Raw genomic sequence first — 20580 nt, forward strand, 5'->3', positions numbered from 1 at the left:
TAAGGAACTGGCCTGTCTTATCTCTAAAGGAAGTTCGTTCCACAGTTTTGGGGCTGCAACAGCAAAAGCACGATCTCCTCTAAATTTACGCTCAGTCCTGGGTACAATCAGGAGCAGCTGATCAGCAGACCTGAGAGAGCGGGAGGGAGTGTAAGGCTGTATCAGATCAGAGAGATAAGAGGGGGCAAGGCCATGAAGACCTTTAAAAGCAAATAAAAGAATTTTAAAATGAATCCTAAAAGAAATGGGCAGCCAGTGAAGTGAAGCTAAAACAGGGGAAATGTGCTCAAACTTTCGAGTGCCAGTTAAAAGACGAGCTGCGGCATTTTGCACTCTCTGTAGCTGACTAATACATGATGCACTGACCCCAATGTAGAGTGCGTTACAGTAATCCAGCCGAGTGGTTACAAAGGCGTGGATCACTGTCTCAAAGTGCTGCCGTGAAAGAATTGGCTTTATTTTTGCCAGCTGCCTGAGGTGAAAGAAGCCAGATTTTACCACCGCCTTAATCTGATGTTCAAACTTCAGATCACAGTCCACTTTGACCCCCAAGTTGGTGACAGTTGGTTTAACAAACTGGGCCAAGGAATCTACAAACACATTGGGTGTCTCAGTAGGACTACCAAAAATCATCACCTCAGTCTTTTTATCATTGAATTTTAAAAAATTCACAGACATCCAAGCCTTTATGTCGTCAAGACACTGTAGTAATGGCTGTATGAGGTTTCTGCCTTTTTTCTTTAGAGGGACATAGATCTGACAGTCGTCAGCATACAAGTGGAAAGCAATGCCATGCTTTCTCAATATAGAACCGAGAGGAAGAAGATACAAAGAGAAGAGGAGGGGGCCTAGAACTGAGCCCTGCGGGACACCACACAAGAGCGGAGCGGAGGACGACACATAGTCACCGAGACTGACACAAAAAGTTCGCCCCGCCAAATAGGACCTGAACCACTCCAGAGCTGTGCCGCTAATGCCCACCCAGTGCTCTAAACGAGAGAATAAAACAGCATGATCCACAGTATCAAAAGCAGCTGTCAAATCTAAAAGCACAAGAACAACACAGTCCCCAGCATCAGTAGCTAAGTATATGTCATTAAAAACTTTTAAAAGGGCTGATTCAGTGCTGTGAAAGGGTTTAAAACCAGATTGGAAAACCTCTAATACATTTTGCTTTTCCAGGAAGGCCAATATTTGGCTATGAACTACCTTTTCAAGAATTTTAGAAAGAAACGGTAGTTTGGAGATAGGCCTGTAATTCGCAAGATCCTGCGGATCAAGAGCAGGTTTTTTAATCAGGGGTTTGACTACTGCATGTTTAAAATCTTTAGGGACAACGCCTGACCTCAGACTATGGTTTACCAGCTCAAGAACCAGAGGACCAACTGTAGGTATCACCTCTTTTAAAAGTCGAGGAGGAACAGCATCATTTGGAGACCCTGCAGGCTTAAGATGACCAACAGTCTCCTGTAGAGATGACAGAGTCACAGGCTCAAACCTGTCAAAGACAGCAGAGCAGGAAACAACGACTGAGGGGTCATGAGCACAAGGACAGATTTGAGCCCTTGTGGAGGAGACCTTCTCAATAAAGAAGAGTAACAAATTTTCACATGCTTCTAATGAGGGCTCAATAGAGTCAGCATATGGTGCACTAAGAACAGAGTTAATAGTTTTGAATAACACTCGCGGGTTGTGGCAGTTAGACAAAATAATGTCCGAAAAGTGTTTTCTTTTGGCCTCTTTCACAGTTCTTTGATATTGACGCCAACAGTCCTTCAGCATCTGAAATGACACCTGTAGTTTGTCCTTTTTCCATTTGCGTTCAGCTCGACGGCAGTCGCGTCTGACAGCTCGGGTCATTTCGTTCAGCCAGGGCTCACATTTGGTTTTAGGCCGCCTGGTTTTTAATGGAGCCACAGTGTCCAAAGCAGTCCGACAGGTGGAATAAAACCAAGAGCTCAGATCATCAGTCTGGCTGCATAAAAAATCCGGGATCTGACAAATCTGGTTAAAGACTGTTGAAAAGTGCTCAGCAGTGGAGGAGTTAAAAACACGTCTGCACTGAGCAACAGCGCGAGGTTTAACTGAGGCACATACAAGAGGAACTTCAAACAACACAGGACTGTGGTCAGAAAACACAGCATCACAAATCTCTATGTTAAAACTAGGGAAGCCATGAGATAAAACAAGATCAAGTGTGTGTCCACGTTCATGTGTGGGACCTGCCACACATTGCACCAGATTAAACGAATCAATAAGGTTTAAAAAGCCCCTCGCCATGGGCATATCAGGGCAACACACGTGAATATTAAAATCCCCAACAATAAGAATACGATCATATTTTGGCATGAATTCAGCCAAAAAATCAGCAAAATCATCCAAAAAGTCCTTATTGTATTTAGGAGGCCGATAAACCACCGCACACAACACTGTGTGAGAGCAGCCCAGCTCAAACACAGACAGTTCAAAGCTGGTAAGCGACGGGGTTGGTAGCTGTTTACATCTAAAATGACTTTTAAAAATAGTGGCTATTCCTCCTCCTCGGCCCAACAAACGCGGGGCATTAAAATAGCAGCAATCGCCAGGTAGAAGATCTGAGAAGATGCTGCACTCACCGGCGCTCAGCCACGTCTCGCAGACACAGAGAAAATCCAGTCCTCGGGATGTAAAAAAATCCTTCAAAATAAATGTTTTATTCGCTAGCGACCTAGCATTTACCAGGCCAAACCTGGCAGTAAGCGGCGGGTCCCCGTCGCTAGCCGCCATAGAAGCCCGACACAGAGGCCGCAGGTTTTGCGGATTCACACCACGCCGGCGGGGACGAGGAGAGCAGGGTTTTCGAGGCTGGGACGTCCCATCCAGGCCGAAGACAGGTACCAGCCAGGCACAGACAGGATCCAACGACATTAGAGAAATAATTCTGGGCCACTTCTGTTTCTGTCGACAAACCTGCTGCGCTTCACCGGCTCGTGTCTTGTGTATCGTTTCTGTCGAAGACTTGGCAATCAGGTGGACACGCCCCTAATTATAAACAATTTCAAGCATAAAATTACATCTAGATGGATGAGCTACAAAAAAGTTCAACCCTCTCAGGGTTGTCATGACTACAAACTTGACCCATTAAACCTAAAAGTTTCTTGTAGTCAATTGGAACACGGTCCGTTTTGGAGCCAGCTCCTAGTGGATGGAGGGGGAACTGTAATTTTTGTCACTTTTTCCGGCGGCATCTTCCTATTGGTAATAACAGAAAACAATGAAGACATTTTTCAATGCAAGTTTCACACCTTCAGGGTGTTTTCCCCTTGTTCTGCCATAATACTTTCTTTAAATGCCACAGGAAACACACCAGTGTAAGTTTGAGGAGTTGTGCAAGCACAAGTCTTTTAGAAAATGCTTCTTGCAAAATGGTTTGTGACAAATTCTCATAATAACTCATTAACTCAATTTTTGTGGTACTCAGAGTTGATATTAAAATGCAAATTCAAATGACTGATTATTATGAGTCAATAGAATAACAAAATCCCTCAAAACTAACAGAGTTTGATTGCGTGGCTTAAGTCTATAAAGTGAAACTTTTTCTAATCGTTTCTATAACGTGGACAGAATCTTTTTTCCAGATGTGCTTGCTGCAGCGGCGAGTGTCGTTTGCCGTCCTCGTCGATAACATCGTCAGGAGGAGAGCTACAGTTCTTCTGGAGCGTGGCTCGGGAGGGTGCACAAGAGCCTTTTTCTCCAAGATGGGAAGCTTGAGTTTTCATTGTATGATAAATACTCTGAGATTATTAATGGTTTTCTGTCTGAATGGAATTAGCGACGCCTGTGTGAGACGAGCAGGAAGGTGAAAGGCGGTGCACGGTCATCAGTCACTACTTCTCTCACAGCTTTGCAGCTGTTGGCTTTGAGACAATGGACACGACGACGGGACACGGAGCGGTTTGCTTCTGTGGGAAGAGAGATTCAGATCACCACGGTCTGAATCGGTTTGAGTTTGTTGTGATTCATTATCGGAATCATAAACGCGGTCTTGGTTCGATAGCTTCTTCGACGTGTCATCTAACAGCTGGAGCCGAATCTGGGTAAGGTCTCTGGGGAAATAAGACGAGGAAAATGAAAAGCTCCTGTCCTCGTTTCGCCTCATGTGGTGTGAAGATTGTTAAGGTGGTCTTTGGGACATTTGCATGTTCATTCCAGATTGGAGGCCGGCGATGCCTTTCTGCTCCACCTGGGTTCATTCCCACAAGCAGAGCTCATGGCGGCTGGTGGGACGTGTCTGGGTAAAGCCACCGTTTTTGGTTCTGGTTGGTCCTGCTGATCTGCTCTTGTTGTGAGGGCCCCATGCGGCGTAACACGCACAAGCAGATGCACCAAAAAAGGGAGGGCAGACATCTGGTACATGAGAGCGATGATTAATAGGTTAATTAGAAACAGGGCTCTTCAAACTCACTTTGCACATCAGAACTGGATCAGCACATGACAGGCCCTAATCTGCATTTGGACCGTGTGTCAGTGATCAGAGACGGTTCACCATCTGATGGCTGAGCAGGAGAGCATTCGGCTAACGTTTGAATCAGCCTCCAGCGGTGCTGAAACAGCAGGAGGGGGATGAGGTCTTCCACAAGGTGTCTGTGTAGTTGACCTCTCCAGCGAGGGCCGCGGCGCTCCGCTAACCCGACGCCGTTAGAAGCTAAGAGGTTAGCTAAACTCTGCCAAAGCACTTGGGAGTCACATGTTGAAATTCAATGACCTGTCAGAGCTTTCACAAACGCAACTCTGGCTGCTGCTACATTTTTTAGCGTTGTGCAGAAAACAGCTCAATACTCCAGAGAGTGGCACACGCCTCTGAATATTTAGCATGTGGCGTTGACAGTCGGATGAGTGGAGTCTCTTGAGTGGCTTTGTTGAAAAACTTGCAATATCTGACAGACATTTTGAAGACCCGGGCGCGGTGATGGACGGCCATTTTGTCCCCGGTGGAATTCTTCCCTCTTCCAAACCCATTTTATCGCAGGAGCAGAAGATCCAGGACTTTGACGTATTCTTTGGCCGAGGTTTGCAACCCGTTTAGATCTCCTGACTGCATAAGTAATACCGACCATTGTTTGGTCCCTTTTGAGCCACCATGGTGGCTTGATAAAGACTTGTTATGGATGATTCTGCTTTATTTGATCTCAATAACTCAAGATGACTTTAAACATTTCAGGCCTATGAAGGATTGAGGCTCTTATCCTAGAATAAGTAAGAACCCGTGGGTATCAGGGAGTGAACCACACTTGTAATGGACCACAGAAGGCTAAAGCTTCTAATAGAACGTTCTTTGGACAGACGAGACTAATCTGGCGCTTTTTGGCAGATCACATCATCGTTATGATCACACAAACATGAAGCACAGTAAAAGACACCGAAGCGGCTTTAAAACATGGAAGAGGTTCTGTTCTGGAGCTGCTTTGCTGCATCTGGACCATGAAGTCGCGAATCCGATTAGGGTCCAATGAAACCCGTTCTGGAGCTAAATGTGCTACTCAGTGTCAGAAACCTTGGTCTCATTCTCTGGTCATGGGTCTTCCAACAGGATAGAGACCCAAAACACTCAGAGACACCCAAGAATGGGTCAGAACCAAAGACTGGACCAGTCAGAAGGTGTTTTACTCAAGGAAAAATCAGCGAACGAAGGCAGCAGAAGAGTTGCGTTGCCGTTAGCCAATCAGAGGCGAACTGTTTGCATCTCATGAATAATGAGTAAGATTTGTTGCGCCCACTTTCCCTGCTAATCTCTACTGATGGAAACCGGAGCACCAGAGCTTTTTTTTTTGTCAGAGATCGACTCACAAGCCATTTGGTGGTACGAGACCACATCAGATTTATTAAATAACGAGTGAATTAGACCTTTAAACGGGTTCAGAAACATCACTGGATTTTCATTCGTTGATTTTCGCCAAAGTCCAATTCAAGCACTTTTGACCAAATGGGCTGAAGTAGTAATTGGTTGCAAACAGAAAATCTCAGTGGCATCGCCATGACAACTGATGAGAATTTGTTTAAATCGCTATGAAATTAGCATTTTTTGTTGTTTTAAGACAAAAGCTCTTATGGCTCCCTAAGACACGCCTTAACTCTCGGGTCAAACGTGCATTTTCTGGTCCCAAGCTTTGGAATGAGCTCCCGCTCCTCATCAGTCTGCATTTTCATTATAGCGTAGCCGCTAGCTCTCCTTGACTCTGCATTTTCATTCTATCATAGCCGCTAGCTCTCCTTGACGCCGTTCTTTTATTATCGGGTTTTGGTCTATCGTGTTTTAGGTCACAGCGGTGACTTCGGTGGTTTTACTCCTAGAGGCCGACCGATGTGTTTTTAAGGCCGATGCAGATTTTTAAAGAATTTTGTAGCCGATGGCCGATATCGAAAGCTGATTATTAAGGCCGACATATGTTTTAGCAGCACATTGATTGTGAAAGACAACTGAACTCTCACTGTGTGTAATATAAATTAAATTAGTATTAGTGCGCAAAATGGATGTCATCTCGGAGAGTCGCCGGACGGTATGGACAGGTTTAAAAACCCAAAGTTGGCTTCACTGAAGGACTGGAAATGATCAGCTTAAAGACTGAAGGCAGAGAGGAAAATTATCTCAGCCTGACCCAAACAAATTCTTGTTATCTGAATCTGACGCCCTGGTAGCCTTGAGCGGCGAGCAAATAAAACCCTCACGAAGGAATGCAGACAGATGCTGTGAAAACCCGGCCCCCGGATCTCCCGGCATCACAACACTCGGTCTGACTGAGCGCTTCCAGGAGAAATAATAATTAAATTATGAAAATAATAATGCGTGTTTGGAGGAGCGTCCTCCGATCCTCTCTCTTGTGTGAGCAGTGTCTCTCTCTCTCAGTCGCTGATCGAGCGAGCGGAGCGCGCCGCGTGACAACCCACTCAATTAACATAATTCACGGCCCAAATCCAACAGAACCGGTTGGACTGATTCGGTTCCGGTTTGGTCTCAGGTTACAACTCCAGCTCTCAGCCCTGCAGTACCACATTAAGGCGGAACCACTTGGTAAATGTGGAGGACGCTCACTCTGACAGATTTGGATGCTGCGCTGGTGCCGCCGTTAAAAAAACAAAGCTACATTCCACTATAATCGATTATGGCGTACTCTTCTACGATGCAGAATCGTTTATGTCCGCATCCCGATGCATCGATTATTTGATTATTTTCCTCAGCTCTAGGGGAAACAGGATTCCAGCCCCCCCCCCCAATTGGGAGTCTCATGTTATGTTGTGTTGTCTGAAGTCTGTTGCATATCTGTCTGAGGAGTTTTTTTTGCAGAGCAAATCTGCCCTCCTGGTGGAGAGTAACTCTGAAGTGCCTTTTTTCCCTCCACCTGAACCAATCCTCATGTTACCTCTTACCTCTATTAAGGTAGCGCGACTCGGGTTGCGAATGACCACAGTCACCAATTCTTGTCACGTGTCTTGCCCATGTATGTCTGATATCTGAATTGTGTGTACTGAAACTCTAATTTCCCTCGGGGATTAATAAAGTATTGATTGATTGAGAAGTCAAATCTTATAATATTTATTGAACTTCAAATATAAAGCTAGCTCAAAATGTTAAAAAAAACGTTGTGTTGTGGTCCTTTGTTCAGTCTAGTAGTGGCATCAGTTGGCCAAATGGGTGCCAGATAAAAAAAAAATAAAAACATGTATATATTGTTTCAATGAGCTTTAAAAAAATAATTAAATGTAATATATTGTCCCGATTTATCGTTCAGCTTCAACTCCTAATGTTTGTGTTTTCTGCTGCATTTCTTGCGTTGTTTGGTTGTCTCCTCTGTGCAGCCCCCAGGTGGACGCTCTATACTTTAGATTTAACCCCACGTGGACTTTCTTCAGACTGAGGTTGTGTCTAGAACAGGTAGGATATTATTTATTCATGTCTCCACTAAACAAATGCTACAGATCTGAACTTCTGCTGTAAGATAAATCTTGTTATCAGCTACAACCGGTCAGTAAATCGTTTAAACGTATTTTAATGATTACAGGCTCGAGGCTGAGGAGCAATAACAGGGTATCTGCAGGTTTAAGGGAGCCGAATTTAAGACTTTTTAAGACCTTTTTTAAGGCCACTTTGACCAAACTTAAGCTATTTTTTAAAATCAAATTTAAGCTATAATTTCCAGCTATTGCCTGGAACCGAAGCCAACCACGTCATGAACGTGGGATTAGCCATCCAGTTACAATTAATGTTGCACTTCCCCATGGCGCAAACTCCCACTAGCGTGCTCTTCTAAAAACAGCCCCCTTTCACAACCAACCGAATGTGTACGGTTCCGCTTACGCCAACATCGTACACAAAAAATGCCGAACTAATGGGCGGGGCTGACTCTGGTGCAGCTCCGCCTTTGTGGTTCTGCAGCGAGCACCCTCTTGAACCAACTAGAAATTCATGAAAATTTTATAGAAATAAAAGGATCTTGTTTATTGGGTCTTTGGTCATTTAAGACCTTTGGAAACTAAGGATAATTTGTCATTTTTAAGGATTTTTAAGGCCTTAAATTTGGAAAAGCAAATTTAAGGCTTTTTAAGGACCCGCAGACACCCTGAATAAGAGGCAGCTCAACAATCAAACGGCAGAAAAGCAGAACATTGCCTTTATTATTAGACAGGAAAACCACATTTCCCTTGCGCTTTTCTACAGTTGGACTGGCGCTCTGAGTGACATCATCTCTTCCTGCAGCGGCCATCTAACTGGAGAACCAGCGCCGCCACTCGTCACGCCTCTGCCTGACTACTCCTGTGAGGGAGGGACAAACGGGAGACGTACTTGTTCTGGAGCCTGTGGTGGTCGCGGCTGTTGACGTCAAAGAGGCGGAGCCAACCGATGCCATCCAGGACCGCTGTGCCCATGTCTGCTTCAGCTGCTCTGCACAGTGAGCAGGGCCTCCGACACCCTCATGACCCCTGCCGACCTGCAACCGAGAATGGGGGGGGGGGGGGCGGATCAGAGGTCAGGACTGGATGCTGTCAGAGTTCGTGTGGACTGACAGCGGTCAGGAGTGTGTGTGTGTGTGTAACCATGAATAATAGATGAGCAGAGATGGAAAGAGAACCCCCCCCCCCCCCCCCCCACACACACACACACACACACACACACACCCAGAGCATCGGACATCCACGGGCAGCAGGGCAGGAACATCTGAAGATCCTGACTGCCGCGATAGCTTTGGGTTTGCCTTTAGATCTGCTTCATGGTGCAGAAACGTCTCGCCGCCGCTGCTTTTTACGTTAAACATCTGATGATGCAGCAACCGACCTCGTTTATCTCCCGTCTGTTCACACCGTCAGCCGACTGACTTGTAAACGTGTAGAAAAACACATCTGATACTAAAGTACTCCTGATGGGGTCGGGTCACCTCCTCCTGCTCCGGTTCAACAAGAGGGTGGTCGTCGCTGCTGAGGCTCAGCGACGAACACACGAACACAACCGGCGGCGCGTCGGAGGTTGGTTTAATACGAAAGACGATAAATCAGGACAAATCCTGCAACGCGACCGGAGAGCGGCAGCTCCTGAACAGGAACCTGTGCCCCGCTGGTATTAACACCCCCGCAGAGCCCACCACCCCTAAAAAAGGTTCCCCCAGGCGCCGTTTGGTGTCACACCGACGCTCACGGCTGCTTCAAACAGCGGCTTTAAAACGCAGATTTGCTCAGAAAGAAAATAACGGATGTTGTTTATAATAAACTCGGATCAATATTTTGCTCATTTTAACACTTTATACACCTTTAATAGAGAATTGTACCATATTTTAGCTTAAAAACACGTATTAATGCTTCATTAAGTCACTAATCATCACTTTAGCTACAGAATCAGACAGAAAAGTAGTTTTAAAATTATAAATATGAAAGTAGACGAGTTCATCACACACACACACACACACACACCTCCGCTGACCAATAACCAGCCCAGCTGGAGGTGAAGGACCCTCCATCCTCATCCTCCTCTCCACCCATATCTCACACACACACACACACACACACACACACACACACACACACACACACACACACACACACACACACACACACACACACACACACACACACACACACACACACAAGAATTATAAACAGAATTCAGCCTAAACGAGGAAATAATTTAAGAATTATTTATAAAAAATAAAAGAAGAAAACATCTTTTCCTGTTAATTTAAGCAAAAACACAGAAATGGTCTCCAGACGGAGCGACAACAACCCGACTAATAAAATAAGGCATCTAATAAACACCTAACGAGCTTCCTGATGTGGTTTTGGCGTCACGATCAAATAGATTTCTGCGTTTTGCTTAAATGGGTCCCTAATGTCCCGTTTCCCCAGCGTTTCTTACCAACTGCGGCGCGAGGGACGGCGCTGACGGGGAACTAACTGGACCAGAAGACGATTAGTCTGAAATGATGTCAGTTCCTGTTTGCTTCAGGTGGACTGGGGCGGACAACGGGCAGACAGGAGCGCCGGGTTCGACACAAAACAACAAATAAAGCCTAAAAGGAGCCACTGAGTGTCAGCGGCGCAGCAGAGACGGCTGTAATAAATTCCACAGCAGGTAATCCATTACCTATCCCATAAGAGCGCAATTCCAGGGAATATTAATCTGAGCAATTAGGATTAAGAACAATAAACGTGGGAGAAAACTAAATATAAAAAACCTAACATGCAAACACGAGTCGTTAAAAGTGGATCTGCAGACAACACCTGCAGAATCACGAGAGCGAAGCCTGTGATTGGCTGATCTGGGTTAATTATCCTTGTAATGAAACAGATGCGGCCAGGAGGTGCGAGGAGCCGCGGCGTTTCTCTGAGGAGCGTTAACAGAAATCAGCCGCAGGAAGCGGCATCAGCGGAAATCCTGAAAACAAAAGGAGAGGAGACAGCAGCAGCAGCGTGGGACGTACCTGCGCACCCGCCAGCTCTGCCCTCCATCCCTTCTGCTCCGCCGCCGGTTAGTTTCCATCGTACAGGAGGCTGAATGTGCGGGAGAGGAGGCTGGAGTCGCCTCCCAGCTCGCTCCTCCGGCAGCTGCCTGCCGCCTCCTGCACGCTCGCTCAACTGACTGCCAGCGGAGGACGGAGGAGAGGGGAGTGTAGAGGGAGAGGGGAGGAGTGGGTGGGTGAGTGAGTGAGAGAGAAAGAGAGAGAGTCTACCTGCCACAGGCCGTCAGCTCCGCCAGCCTTGGAGACAGCGCCAAATCAACAGCTGGCCTCTGTGTGATGTCACAACGCCGACAGCCAGTTGCTGAAGCCGAGGCCGGCCGGCCGGCCGGCACCACGAAGCACCGACTAAACCAAAGTCAGCAGCTAAATGGGGCTCTTCATTAGCTACCCTGCTTTAGGAAGGGAGGGGGTGACAGCAGCAGCAGGGGGGGGGGGGGAGGAGGAGAAGGGGGCAGTCAGGGACATGGGATGGATTGAAGGAAAGGAGGAGGACAGCAGAGGCACGTCTGCGTCCAGCTAGGTGCTCTAAGAGCAGGTGGGGAGGGGGGCTGGAAGCTGCGTGGCCGAGCTGTTCGCCGGGCGACCGTCCCGTTAAAGCTGGCAGACTGCCTCTTCCACCAGAACACGGCTAATCCTCAACCTGAGCCCAGAGCGGGAGCAAACGTCTCCTCCAGCGGAGGGTGACGGTCGAGCCGTCGCCGCGAACCCCGCGTGTCTAGACGGCGCTGATGGGATTGTTTTTGTCCTTTCAGTCACTCAAGACTTCCACAGCAAACACACAGTGGGCGGAAATAAGTTCCTGCTGTCACTTAGCAACCGTGCTGCGACAGATCCCACCCTGTTCGTCCTGCCAGGTCTCTGAAGAATTTATTATTGTGCTTTTCTTAATCCCGCCAAAAGGTCACCGATTGGACAAACAATTTATGGATGGGAGGATGAATTATTTAACGGCCCCCACAAACAAATATTAGAAAGATCCCCCGCTGCCGCCGCCCCTGGAAGGCCATGAATAATTTAGGCGTCTTTTGGTGGAAGCTATCACGCGGCAACCCTCAACCTCAATCTGTGATAATGTCATCGGCTCTAAACCTGCAAAGCCACGGCGGGGGATACTGCTGGGAAAAAAAAAAAACAATTAACATTTATCTGAGGCTCAGTTGGGAAATCTTGCGGATTGTTGACGATCTATGTAGGAATTTTTTTTTCTTTCATTCTGCAAACCAGGCGAAATGGACCAAACCTCAAGCCAATGAGGGGGTGATTATCTGGGCCGGTGCATCTTATGGCTGGATTTATTAAACCAGAATAAATCTGGGTTATGCGATGTCTGATTTACGACCCATCAGGAGGCTAAATCCAGTCCGAGTCAGCGTTTACTGTCCACTATTAAAATTACGCCGGTAATGAAGCCGTGCTAATGTGTTTCAGGGATAAAAATATACACAGGACACCGTCTCATTCAGTCTGAGGATATATGACCACCACCTTCAGCAATGATTCGGCCCCTGCCCACTGTTATGGTTCATGTGCCAATCAAATTGGCTTAATTTTAATTAGCAGTCATTCATGATTACTATACTTATTTTAGGGCAGCATGGCACACTAAGAGGTTAAAGTAACAACCTAAACTCGTTTGAGTTCACAGTTTTAGCCTCAAAGCCGGTTTCCAGTAGTTTTTCACTCAACGGCGCCAGCCTTCATTATAAAACGTGACTATTTAAGAGTTCTTTCTGTTTCTGTAGGTGAACAAAATCCCAACCCATAAAAAACACTTCATTCTTCAACTAGACACTTTAAGCTAAAATTCGGGAGCTGAAACGTGAACTGAGTTAGCAACCTGGCCGGAGAATGGTTCGATGTACCAGCTCACGTTAGCACACAGTCCGCTGCGGCACGTAGGTGGGAGAGACGCGATCGGAGAAGGCCTAAAAGTTCCTGAATTATTTGAAATAATTCCACGGCTGCCGTTTGCTCGTCTAGGACGAACGTCGGTATGTGTGGCGGCGGTTTAAAATGCGCATATATTCGAATGTTTTGCGGCGAAACACATGGGGGAAAATGAGCTAGGTCGTGTCGGGGCTAAGTAGGCTAACCGAGCCTTACCTGGCACCGTAACACCGGCGCCTTCGGCTGTCACACACCAGCAAACACGTATGTGTTCAGCTAACGAGCTCGTGTTGCAGGATTACAACCACCCGGTTAACATTAGTCACTGCAAACCGGTAAGTAAGTGAGTGTCGGTCATGTAGCTAGCCTTACCGCTTTAGTTTACACTCGGTGAACAGGCGTCGTTCCTACGGAGGGTGAAGTTGGTAGCGGAGTGCAGCAGACTCAGCGAGCTGCGCGAGCCTCTGGTTTATGGCAACTCCGTTTATCATTTAATCTGGATGCACTAAAATGACTTTTTCAGGTTTGGTTTGGCCAATACGCCATGTTTTCCCCCCAATGACATAACTTTTTGGCCTGGCAAGCCAGACTATATAAATGTATTATTCAAACTTTGCAAAGCAAGAATTTGGTCTAGTTCACTCGGCTAATAACTTTTTCCATTGGATGAGAAACATTTTCTAAAATGGTCACTGTGAGTTAAGCTTTCAGTGTTTTTTTTTTACCATTTTCAATCAAAAATCATAAGTAAAAAGCTATAGGATTTTGTTATTTCCTTTTTACTCTAAATATATGAAAACAGTATTTTTTTATTAATTTAATTTTCAGTTGTTTGTTTTAAGTCTTTTTAAAGTTATTTTTAAAAACAAAAATAGAAAACTTAAAATACAGTAATAAACTGTGCAAGTTAAAAAAAGCAATAGAACAAAAATAGAGGAGGGGTAACAAATCTCATGCATCATAAATGTAAGAATTTGTTAAAACATGTGTTTCTTTTACTTATGCCAGCATCTTCTATTTTCAAAGTAGTTCACACCTCATTTCAGAAAGATTAAGGCAGCGAAACCCAACCCCCGAGGGCTGGCAACCAGCTTGTTTTACTGATTTCCCTGCTTCAACACACCTGATTATAACCAGCAGGTGATTAACAGGCTTCTGCAGAGGTTGAAGAACTGCTGCACAGGTAATTCAAGTGTGTTGGATTAGAGAAACAACTAAAACATGCTGGGTGCTGGCTCTCGGTGGAAACCGACTTAATTATATGCTACAACGGCCTGCCTTACACTGTTGACACGAGGGGTGCTGGAAACAGCACGTTTTGTCGTAACATTTGCCTTTTTTGCGGGTAAAACATTTATGTCGCGCGGTGTTTATTTGACAGTATCCTCGTTTCCCTTAACGAGGAAGGATATTCTTTACACTTTAAGGTTAGTTGTGGTTACAAGGAACACTCAGTGTCACGAAACCGTTTGAGTGCGCGCTGTTGCAACTATTAATCACTGAGTCTCCGCACAGGCAAGCTAATTCTAATCCCTCCTTTCATGGAGTTTGGCTAACTTCATAGCAAAAGCACATTAGTCTAAGGGTGGGCTTGCTCACTTTACATTAACGCCAAATTCATTTGAACTGTTTGAACTTATCTTAACTTTGTGAATGTATCGCTACTTGTTTTTCTTTAACGTTTTTCCGGTGTAGTGGAACATTAGCCTGTGAAGCGCTTTTATTTTTGTAAACATAAATTTTCCACTTCCGGTGTAGTGTAAAAATTTTGTCTTTGAAGCACTTTTATTTTATTTGTGCAAATTGGGTTCTTTACTTCCGGTGTATTATAAACAGCCTGTGAAGCGCTTTTATTTTCCTAAACGTGGTTTTTTAAACATCCGGTGAAGTCTAAACATTTTCCTTTCAAGTGTTTTTATTTTTTAAACCCGCCTCTTGTTTTTTTCTTTTTTTCCAGTTTTGATAACCTTTCAGCAGTCGTAAATTATTGGTTCAACATTTACTCATTTTTCGCTATTTAGCTATTTAGTATATATATATATATATATATATATATATATATATATATATATATATATATATATATATATATATATATATATATAATGTGTGTGTGTATTATTTTTAACTGATCTTTTTTATTATTTACCGAAAACATTTGACACTTGTGTCATCTAGCAAGTATTTGGTTTTGTAAATTATGTATAATAATAATTAGTAATCATAAATTATAGTCTGTTACATTAATAGTCAACACACAAAATATGATTAATGTAATTTTTGTGATGTTTTATTCTGGAGTATTTGTCCAAAGTTAGCCTAAAGCCAACACCTGCCCATTACAAATAGGCACAAATAACCAAATAGAGACTAGCAACACAAAATGAGACCAGAAACAACAGAGTGATGCAAATATTAGGATATCTCCTTTATTTTTCCAGGTTTAACTCCCGTCCATCTGTCTGAGGCTAAACCTGATGAAGACTTACCAATGGAAACAGACGATGACGCCCTACAGACTTCTTGCTGTGATGCAAGATGGTCGCAGCAACTGTCAGGACTTCCTCCTAGGCTCCTGCAGCGCCTCATGCCTTTCCAAAGGGAGGGAGTGGAGTTTGCTTTGTCCAGGAACGGACGGTGAGCACTTTTGTCTCATGAATATATCTAAAACTCAAGCACTTCTAAAAGTGATCAAATTTAAACAATCACTTGTGATGAGATGAAAATGAGAAATAATTAGAAGATTTCAACAGCAAAAATAACAAACAAAAGAAGCTGATGAACATTTCATTATTTATTTCTTCAGTTGCGTTTGTAGAACTTCCTTCAGGGAGGACAATTGTTTTGAAATGTGTGACTGAAGGTCAGCAAACCAACTACAGAAATGAATAACTTCTGTGGAAATCAATAAAGATATGTTTACATTTAATCAGGAGCTGCTGTTGCTGCCCGACCTTCACCTCTGAACAATGGGCCGCAAACATAATAACAAAAAACAGCTGATGCATTTTTATAAGCCAGTGCTAGCTGGTGGTCAGGATCAGATCCCACCTCGACATGTCACTGTACCAAGATGCTGCATATAGGCCTGTTGGGTTAAATACTTGCTTGGGAGTGTCAAGTATTAGATTTTGGGATTAGCTTTAAGATTTACTGTAGATTACGTTCTTTCTACCAAACTGTTTTAGCTTGAGTCTCTAATGCAGATACTTATTGCTGTAATGCCAAATTTAGAAACCATTCATTCAGTTTAATTCAGTTTATTTATATAGCGTCAAATCACGACCAGAGTCGTCTCAAGGCACTTCACACAGTAAACATTCTAATACAGGTCAGTTCATTAAGCCAATAAGTAAAAAGTTCCCTATATAAGGAACCCAGCAGGTTGCATCAAGTCACTGACTCGTGTCAGAGACTTGACAACAATCCTCATACTAAGCAAGCATGTAGCGACAGTGGAGAGGAAAACTCCCTTTTAACAGGAAGAAACCTCCAGAGGATCCTTAGCCTAGTGAACTAGTCCAAATTCTTGCTTTAAATAATACATTTATTTAGTCTGGCTTGCCAGGCCAGAGGATCCTGGCTCAGTATAAGCAGCCATCCACCATGACTCGCTGGGCATCGAGAAGATAGAGCACACACACACACACGCACGCACGATACATGCACCGATACCGATACTGGTATTGGTATCGGTGCAACCCTAGTCCAAACTGATACTTAACATGTTCAACCATAACAGAGGGATTTACATTTCAGTGGTGTAAACAAAACCCATTACACACTGCTGCCAACTAGTGGTCGGCATTTGAATTGCACCACAAGAAAAGAAAATACACAAATATTTCCATGTAAATTCTTCCAAAATTTAGATACACGACTTTTGAATATCGATACATTTTTACAAGAAAAAATATCACGATATATTGCGAAATCGATATTTTTGATACACAGCTTTTTAATATCGATATTATATCGCTGGGGAAAATATCACGATATATTGCCATAATCGACATTTTCTTACATCCCTAGCTTTCATTATCTGTTTTGTGTTTATTTTTTTTAGCTTGAGGGCCACCATAGATTCCAGCCATAAATAAGGACATTCAAACTTAAGACTGAAAATGCAGGCATGAGTTGTTTGAACGCCATTCATCAACATTTACAGACAAACAATAAAAGACTGACAATCACCTCCTTCAAGGGAGATGTCAATGACAGATGGAAGAAGTAAAAATGAACATTGCTCCTGCACAAGGCTACATCGTTTCCAGGCTTTACTCCTGTTGAAGAAATATTTGGAGACATATTTAGAAGATATAACTGAACTCTAAAGCATTTTTATTTCATAAAGTGAATGGGGAAAAATGTGAAATACATAATGTTGTTTGTTTTGCACATAAACGTTTATTGTTCTTTAAGGATTTTAACTCTCCCACTGTCTTCATGGGTCACCCTGCGAGGAAAGTTGACCATTGAGCAGGACTGATGGTTAATCCCTTGAGGTCCACGTGGCAGGGGTGAGGTGGTGCTCACTCCTAACCCCTGCCACGTGGACCCAAGGGATAAACAATCAGTCCTGCTCAATGGTCAACTTTCTTTGCGGGGTCACCCATTAGGACAGAGGGAGGGTTAAAACATTTTCTGAATACCTCTGTGACAGATGGAAGAAGTGTGTGTAGTCAAGCGTGCACGTTTCATATTTCTAATGCTGGGTCCAACTCTAAAGCATTTAGATTTTGCTGAAGAAATACTTTTTTAAAACTTGAGAAGTATGAGATTCTTTGTTTTATACATAAAGAGTTTCTGGTAAGTAATTTGCAAAAGCACTCAATGTTCTGCGGAACCACGAGACTTTATTTATATATTTGTGAATGTAAAACAACTGTATTACTCTTTTGTGGCAGATCTGTCAATTAAGTTTTTTAATAAATCTTGTAACGAGTCAACTTTTAAGTTAAAAATATGTTTAGAATAGAAACGTAGAATTCAGAAACAGAAAAGGTGTTTTTAACCCAACTTGATGAATCTCCTCAGATATTGTCTCTGATTGAAGCATGCCAATGATCTAGCCGTTCTTAAACAGACTAATATATTTTCCATGACCATGGAATGTGTATTTCACCATGGTTGTTTAAGAAATGAGATGCCACACGTTGCATCAGCTGGAGTTAGGGTTAGGTCTACGTACTAGACATAGGTTGAGTACCAAGCATCAACTCCTGTTAATAAGTAAACTAAAGTAGCCAATTGAAAAATTGTATCAGAACCCTTGATGATAGACAACATTAAGTACATTCTAAGATATAACTCATCGCACGCTATTTGATCCCAAATATCCCTATTGGGTAGCAATTGTAGTAAAGCTTGGTATAGACTTACTCTAACTACCAAAGTACATTTAAAGTTCTGCTCTTGATTACCTCTTTGATTTACCATAGCATATCATATTATACAATACCATACAATTGATTACCTCTCTTGCCTCATTTCCACCGACTATTTTGGCAAGGTACGAGGTTGATTGGCTTTATAATTTTTCTTTTCCCATGGTAAAACTGGTCTAGACAACCGACCTGGACCGCACCAGTCACAGGAGTTATTCAGCCCCCTTCTGTTGTAGGTCCAGAAATTTCTGGACCTACTGAATTTTCAAACAGAGAAGAAGGGATGATGATATGTATTTTTTCTGTTTGTGGTATTTAAAAAAATATGTATGTTTTCTTTGTTTGAACTAAACTAAACTAAACTAAAGCTAGTGTGTGGCAAAAGGTACCGAAACGAGGCACTGTTTCATATACCGAAATTCGGTCCTTCATCGGTACCACGGAATTCGGTCGGTGCCTTGAAAAGTACCGAATACGGTGCCCTTCTCTATACCATTGATTACGTCTCTGGTTCGCCATACCATACCACACCACACCACACCAGGGGGGTTTCTCAATGTCAAGGCGCCTGGCCTTGCAAGGCAATGTCTTGCAAGGCCAGGCGCCTTGCTAACTAGGACACTGGCCTTCCTTGGTCAAAGAAAACGGTTAAATGGAACAGACTTGCACCGTGTGACTGCGGCTTCCACGGCAGTCACTTAACGTCACGTGACACGGGAGATAGCATTATATTTTATACGTATTAGTTTCAATATAAATATACAATGAGACTTTAACTTTTTAAATTGGGTATATGTTTATTAAATTAAAATATAAGTGAGTTACTACCCAGTAGCCACCGAAGCTGCAACTACTAAGCAACTAACCAACAATAGATAACTTCTTTGGATCTAAAAAAAACATTTTAATTTAGTTGACTTTTAAATTAGAAAATTGTTCCCAAAATAGCTGACGGCTTCTGATCCGCCGTCCTTTTGAAAATACTGCGGTGTATTCTGAGTAATTTTTGGCCAAGGTTAGGCTACAAGACACCTCCCATGTATCCTCACTCAGCTAGCTAAATGGCTAACAAACGGACAACACACACCTCGGTAGAACATGAACATTGGAACACGCCTTGGCGGTGTAGGGTTTAGGAAATTGAGTGCTTTAAGAGCTCAATATACTTATTACCTCTACTTATGAACAATAAGCGGTGATACTCTGTTTAAAAATAGAATATCAACCCTGCTTGGTCTTTGTGTGTTTAATCAGAAGATTCTAGGATTCTTTATTTATTAAGGGATTGTACACACTCCGTTTTGATTCAGGAAAGAGTCAGGTTTATAAAAGTAAGAATTTATTTTACCAACAATTAAAACATGACAAGTTAACTAAGCGTTTACTATGATGGCTGGAACTAGATGTGATGTATGAACCTATGTGTGAATGCGATGTTAGTCAGAACTTCCGTATCTAGGAGAGCTGAGTTCTGGATGGAAAAGAATTAGGTTTGTGTTAAGCTATGACGTTGGTTGTTATCAAACCACATCAGACGCTATCTGTGTCTCTACTTCACCCGTTTTCGGAGACCCTCTTGGTGGATCCGAAGGTCAGAGAGGTCTGATGACCTCTGGCACCGACTTCTCCGGTCCAGAGATGTCTCGGGCCACGACAGATGGATGGAACCGCACGTCTGGGACTCTGAAGGAGTCTAAACAATATCAGCTTGTTCTTCAGGAATTGTTGCGGTATCAGCTTTGCAGGTACAAAAAAGGTTTTGACCACATGTCAAAAGCTTTGATGGGTTAAAGAGGTGTTGTTTCAGCTAGCCGGTCAGAAACTTTCTCTCGAACTGAGAGATCACCCAAGAGTGATCCAGTTTTGATGTTCTCATGTTACGATTTGTGTAGCCAACCAAAGGTTGACAAGTTGAGGAATGGTTACCAAGACAACCTCAGAAACACGCCTTCTTTGATACGGAGGTTCTGACTAGGGTAAAATACTATTTATGTGTCACGAGTTCAGCTTAACCTTACTTGAGCTTGTGTGAGTGCAAATGGTGATGACCTTACCATGTAAACAACATAACATAACATTCATTTCACACTTCAATCATTGAGCACAGATTAATGAAACATTTCATTATATTATAATTATTATAAGTAGCAATAAACAAACGTTTGTTTAATGATTATCAAGCTTGTGAGTTGTAGAAGAAGTTCATATTAATTTAGGAAATCATTCTTTGACTTAGTAACTGATCTGAGCTGGAGTGTTCCTTATATGGAGGCATGAAGACCTGAAAGATTGGACCTTGAGGTGAGAATGTTATTGTTGACATT

At 43.4% G+C, this 20580-nt stretch overlaps 2 protein-coding genes across 11 annotated transcripts in view; one reads left to right on the forward strand and one right to left on the reverse strand.

Annotated features, from left to right (window-relative positions):
- LOC107380999 (R3H domain-containing protein 1) overlaps positions 1 to 13351 on the reverse strand; it is a 50578-nt gene extending 37227 nt beyond the window's left edge. For 8 of the 9 annotated variants that reach the window (XR_011516250.1, XR_001572414.3, XM_015952445.3 and 5 more), the window contains exons 1-2: positions 10944 to 11082; positions 8819 to 8963 (exon numbers count right to left, since the gene is read on the reverse strand). The gene's annotated coding sequence lies outside the window, so the exon portion shown is untranslated. Of the gene's footprint in view, positions 1 to 8818; positions 8964 to 10943; positions 11083 to 13241 lie in introns of those variants that run through there. The other variant, XM_015952439.3, reaches the window with a different exon arrangement.
- Positions 13080 to 20580, forward strand: part of zranb3 (zinc finger, RAN-binding domain containing 3) — an 86813-nt gene continuing 79312 nt past the window's right edge. The window contains exons 1-2 of one of the 2 annotated variants that reach the window (XM_015952448.3): positions 13080 to 13204; positions 15311 to 15506. In XM_015952448.3, the coding sequence (XP_015807934.3) occupies positions 15361 to 15506 (146 nt within the window). In that variant the 5' untranslated portion in view covers positions 13080 to 13204; positions 15311 to 15360. Of the gene's footprint in view, positions 13205 to 14162; positions 14297 to 15310; positions 15507 to 20580 lie in introns of those variants that run through there. The other variant, XM_054743196.2, reaches the window with a different exon arrangement.

This window comes from Nothobranchius furzeri, chromosome 14 (assembly GCF_043380555.1).
Source record: "Nothobranchius furzeri strain GRZ-AD chromosome 14, NfurGRZ-RIMD1, whole genome shotgun sequence".
Taxonomy (NCBI): Eukaryota; Metazoa; Chordata; class Actinopteri; order Cyprinodontiformes; family Nothobranchiidae; genus Nothobranchius; species Nothobranchius furzeri.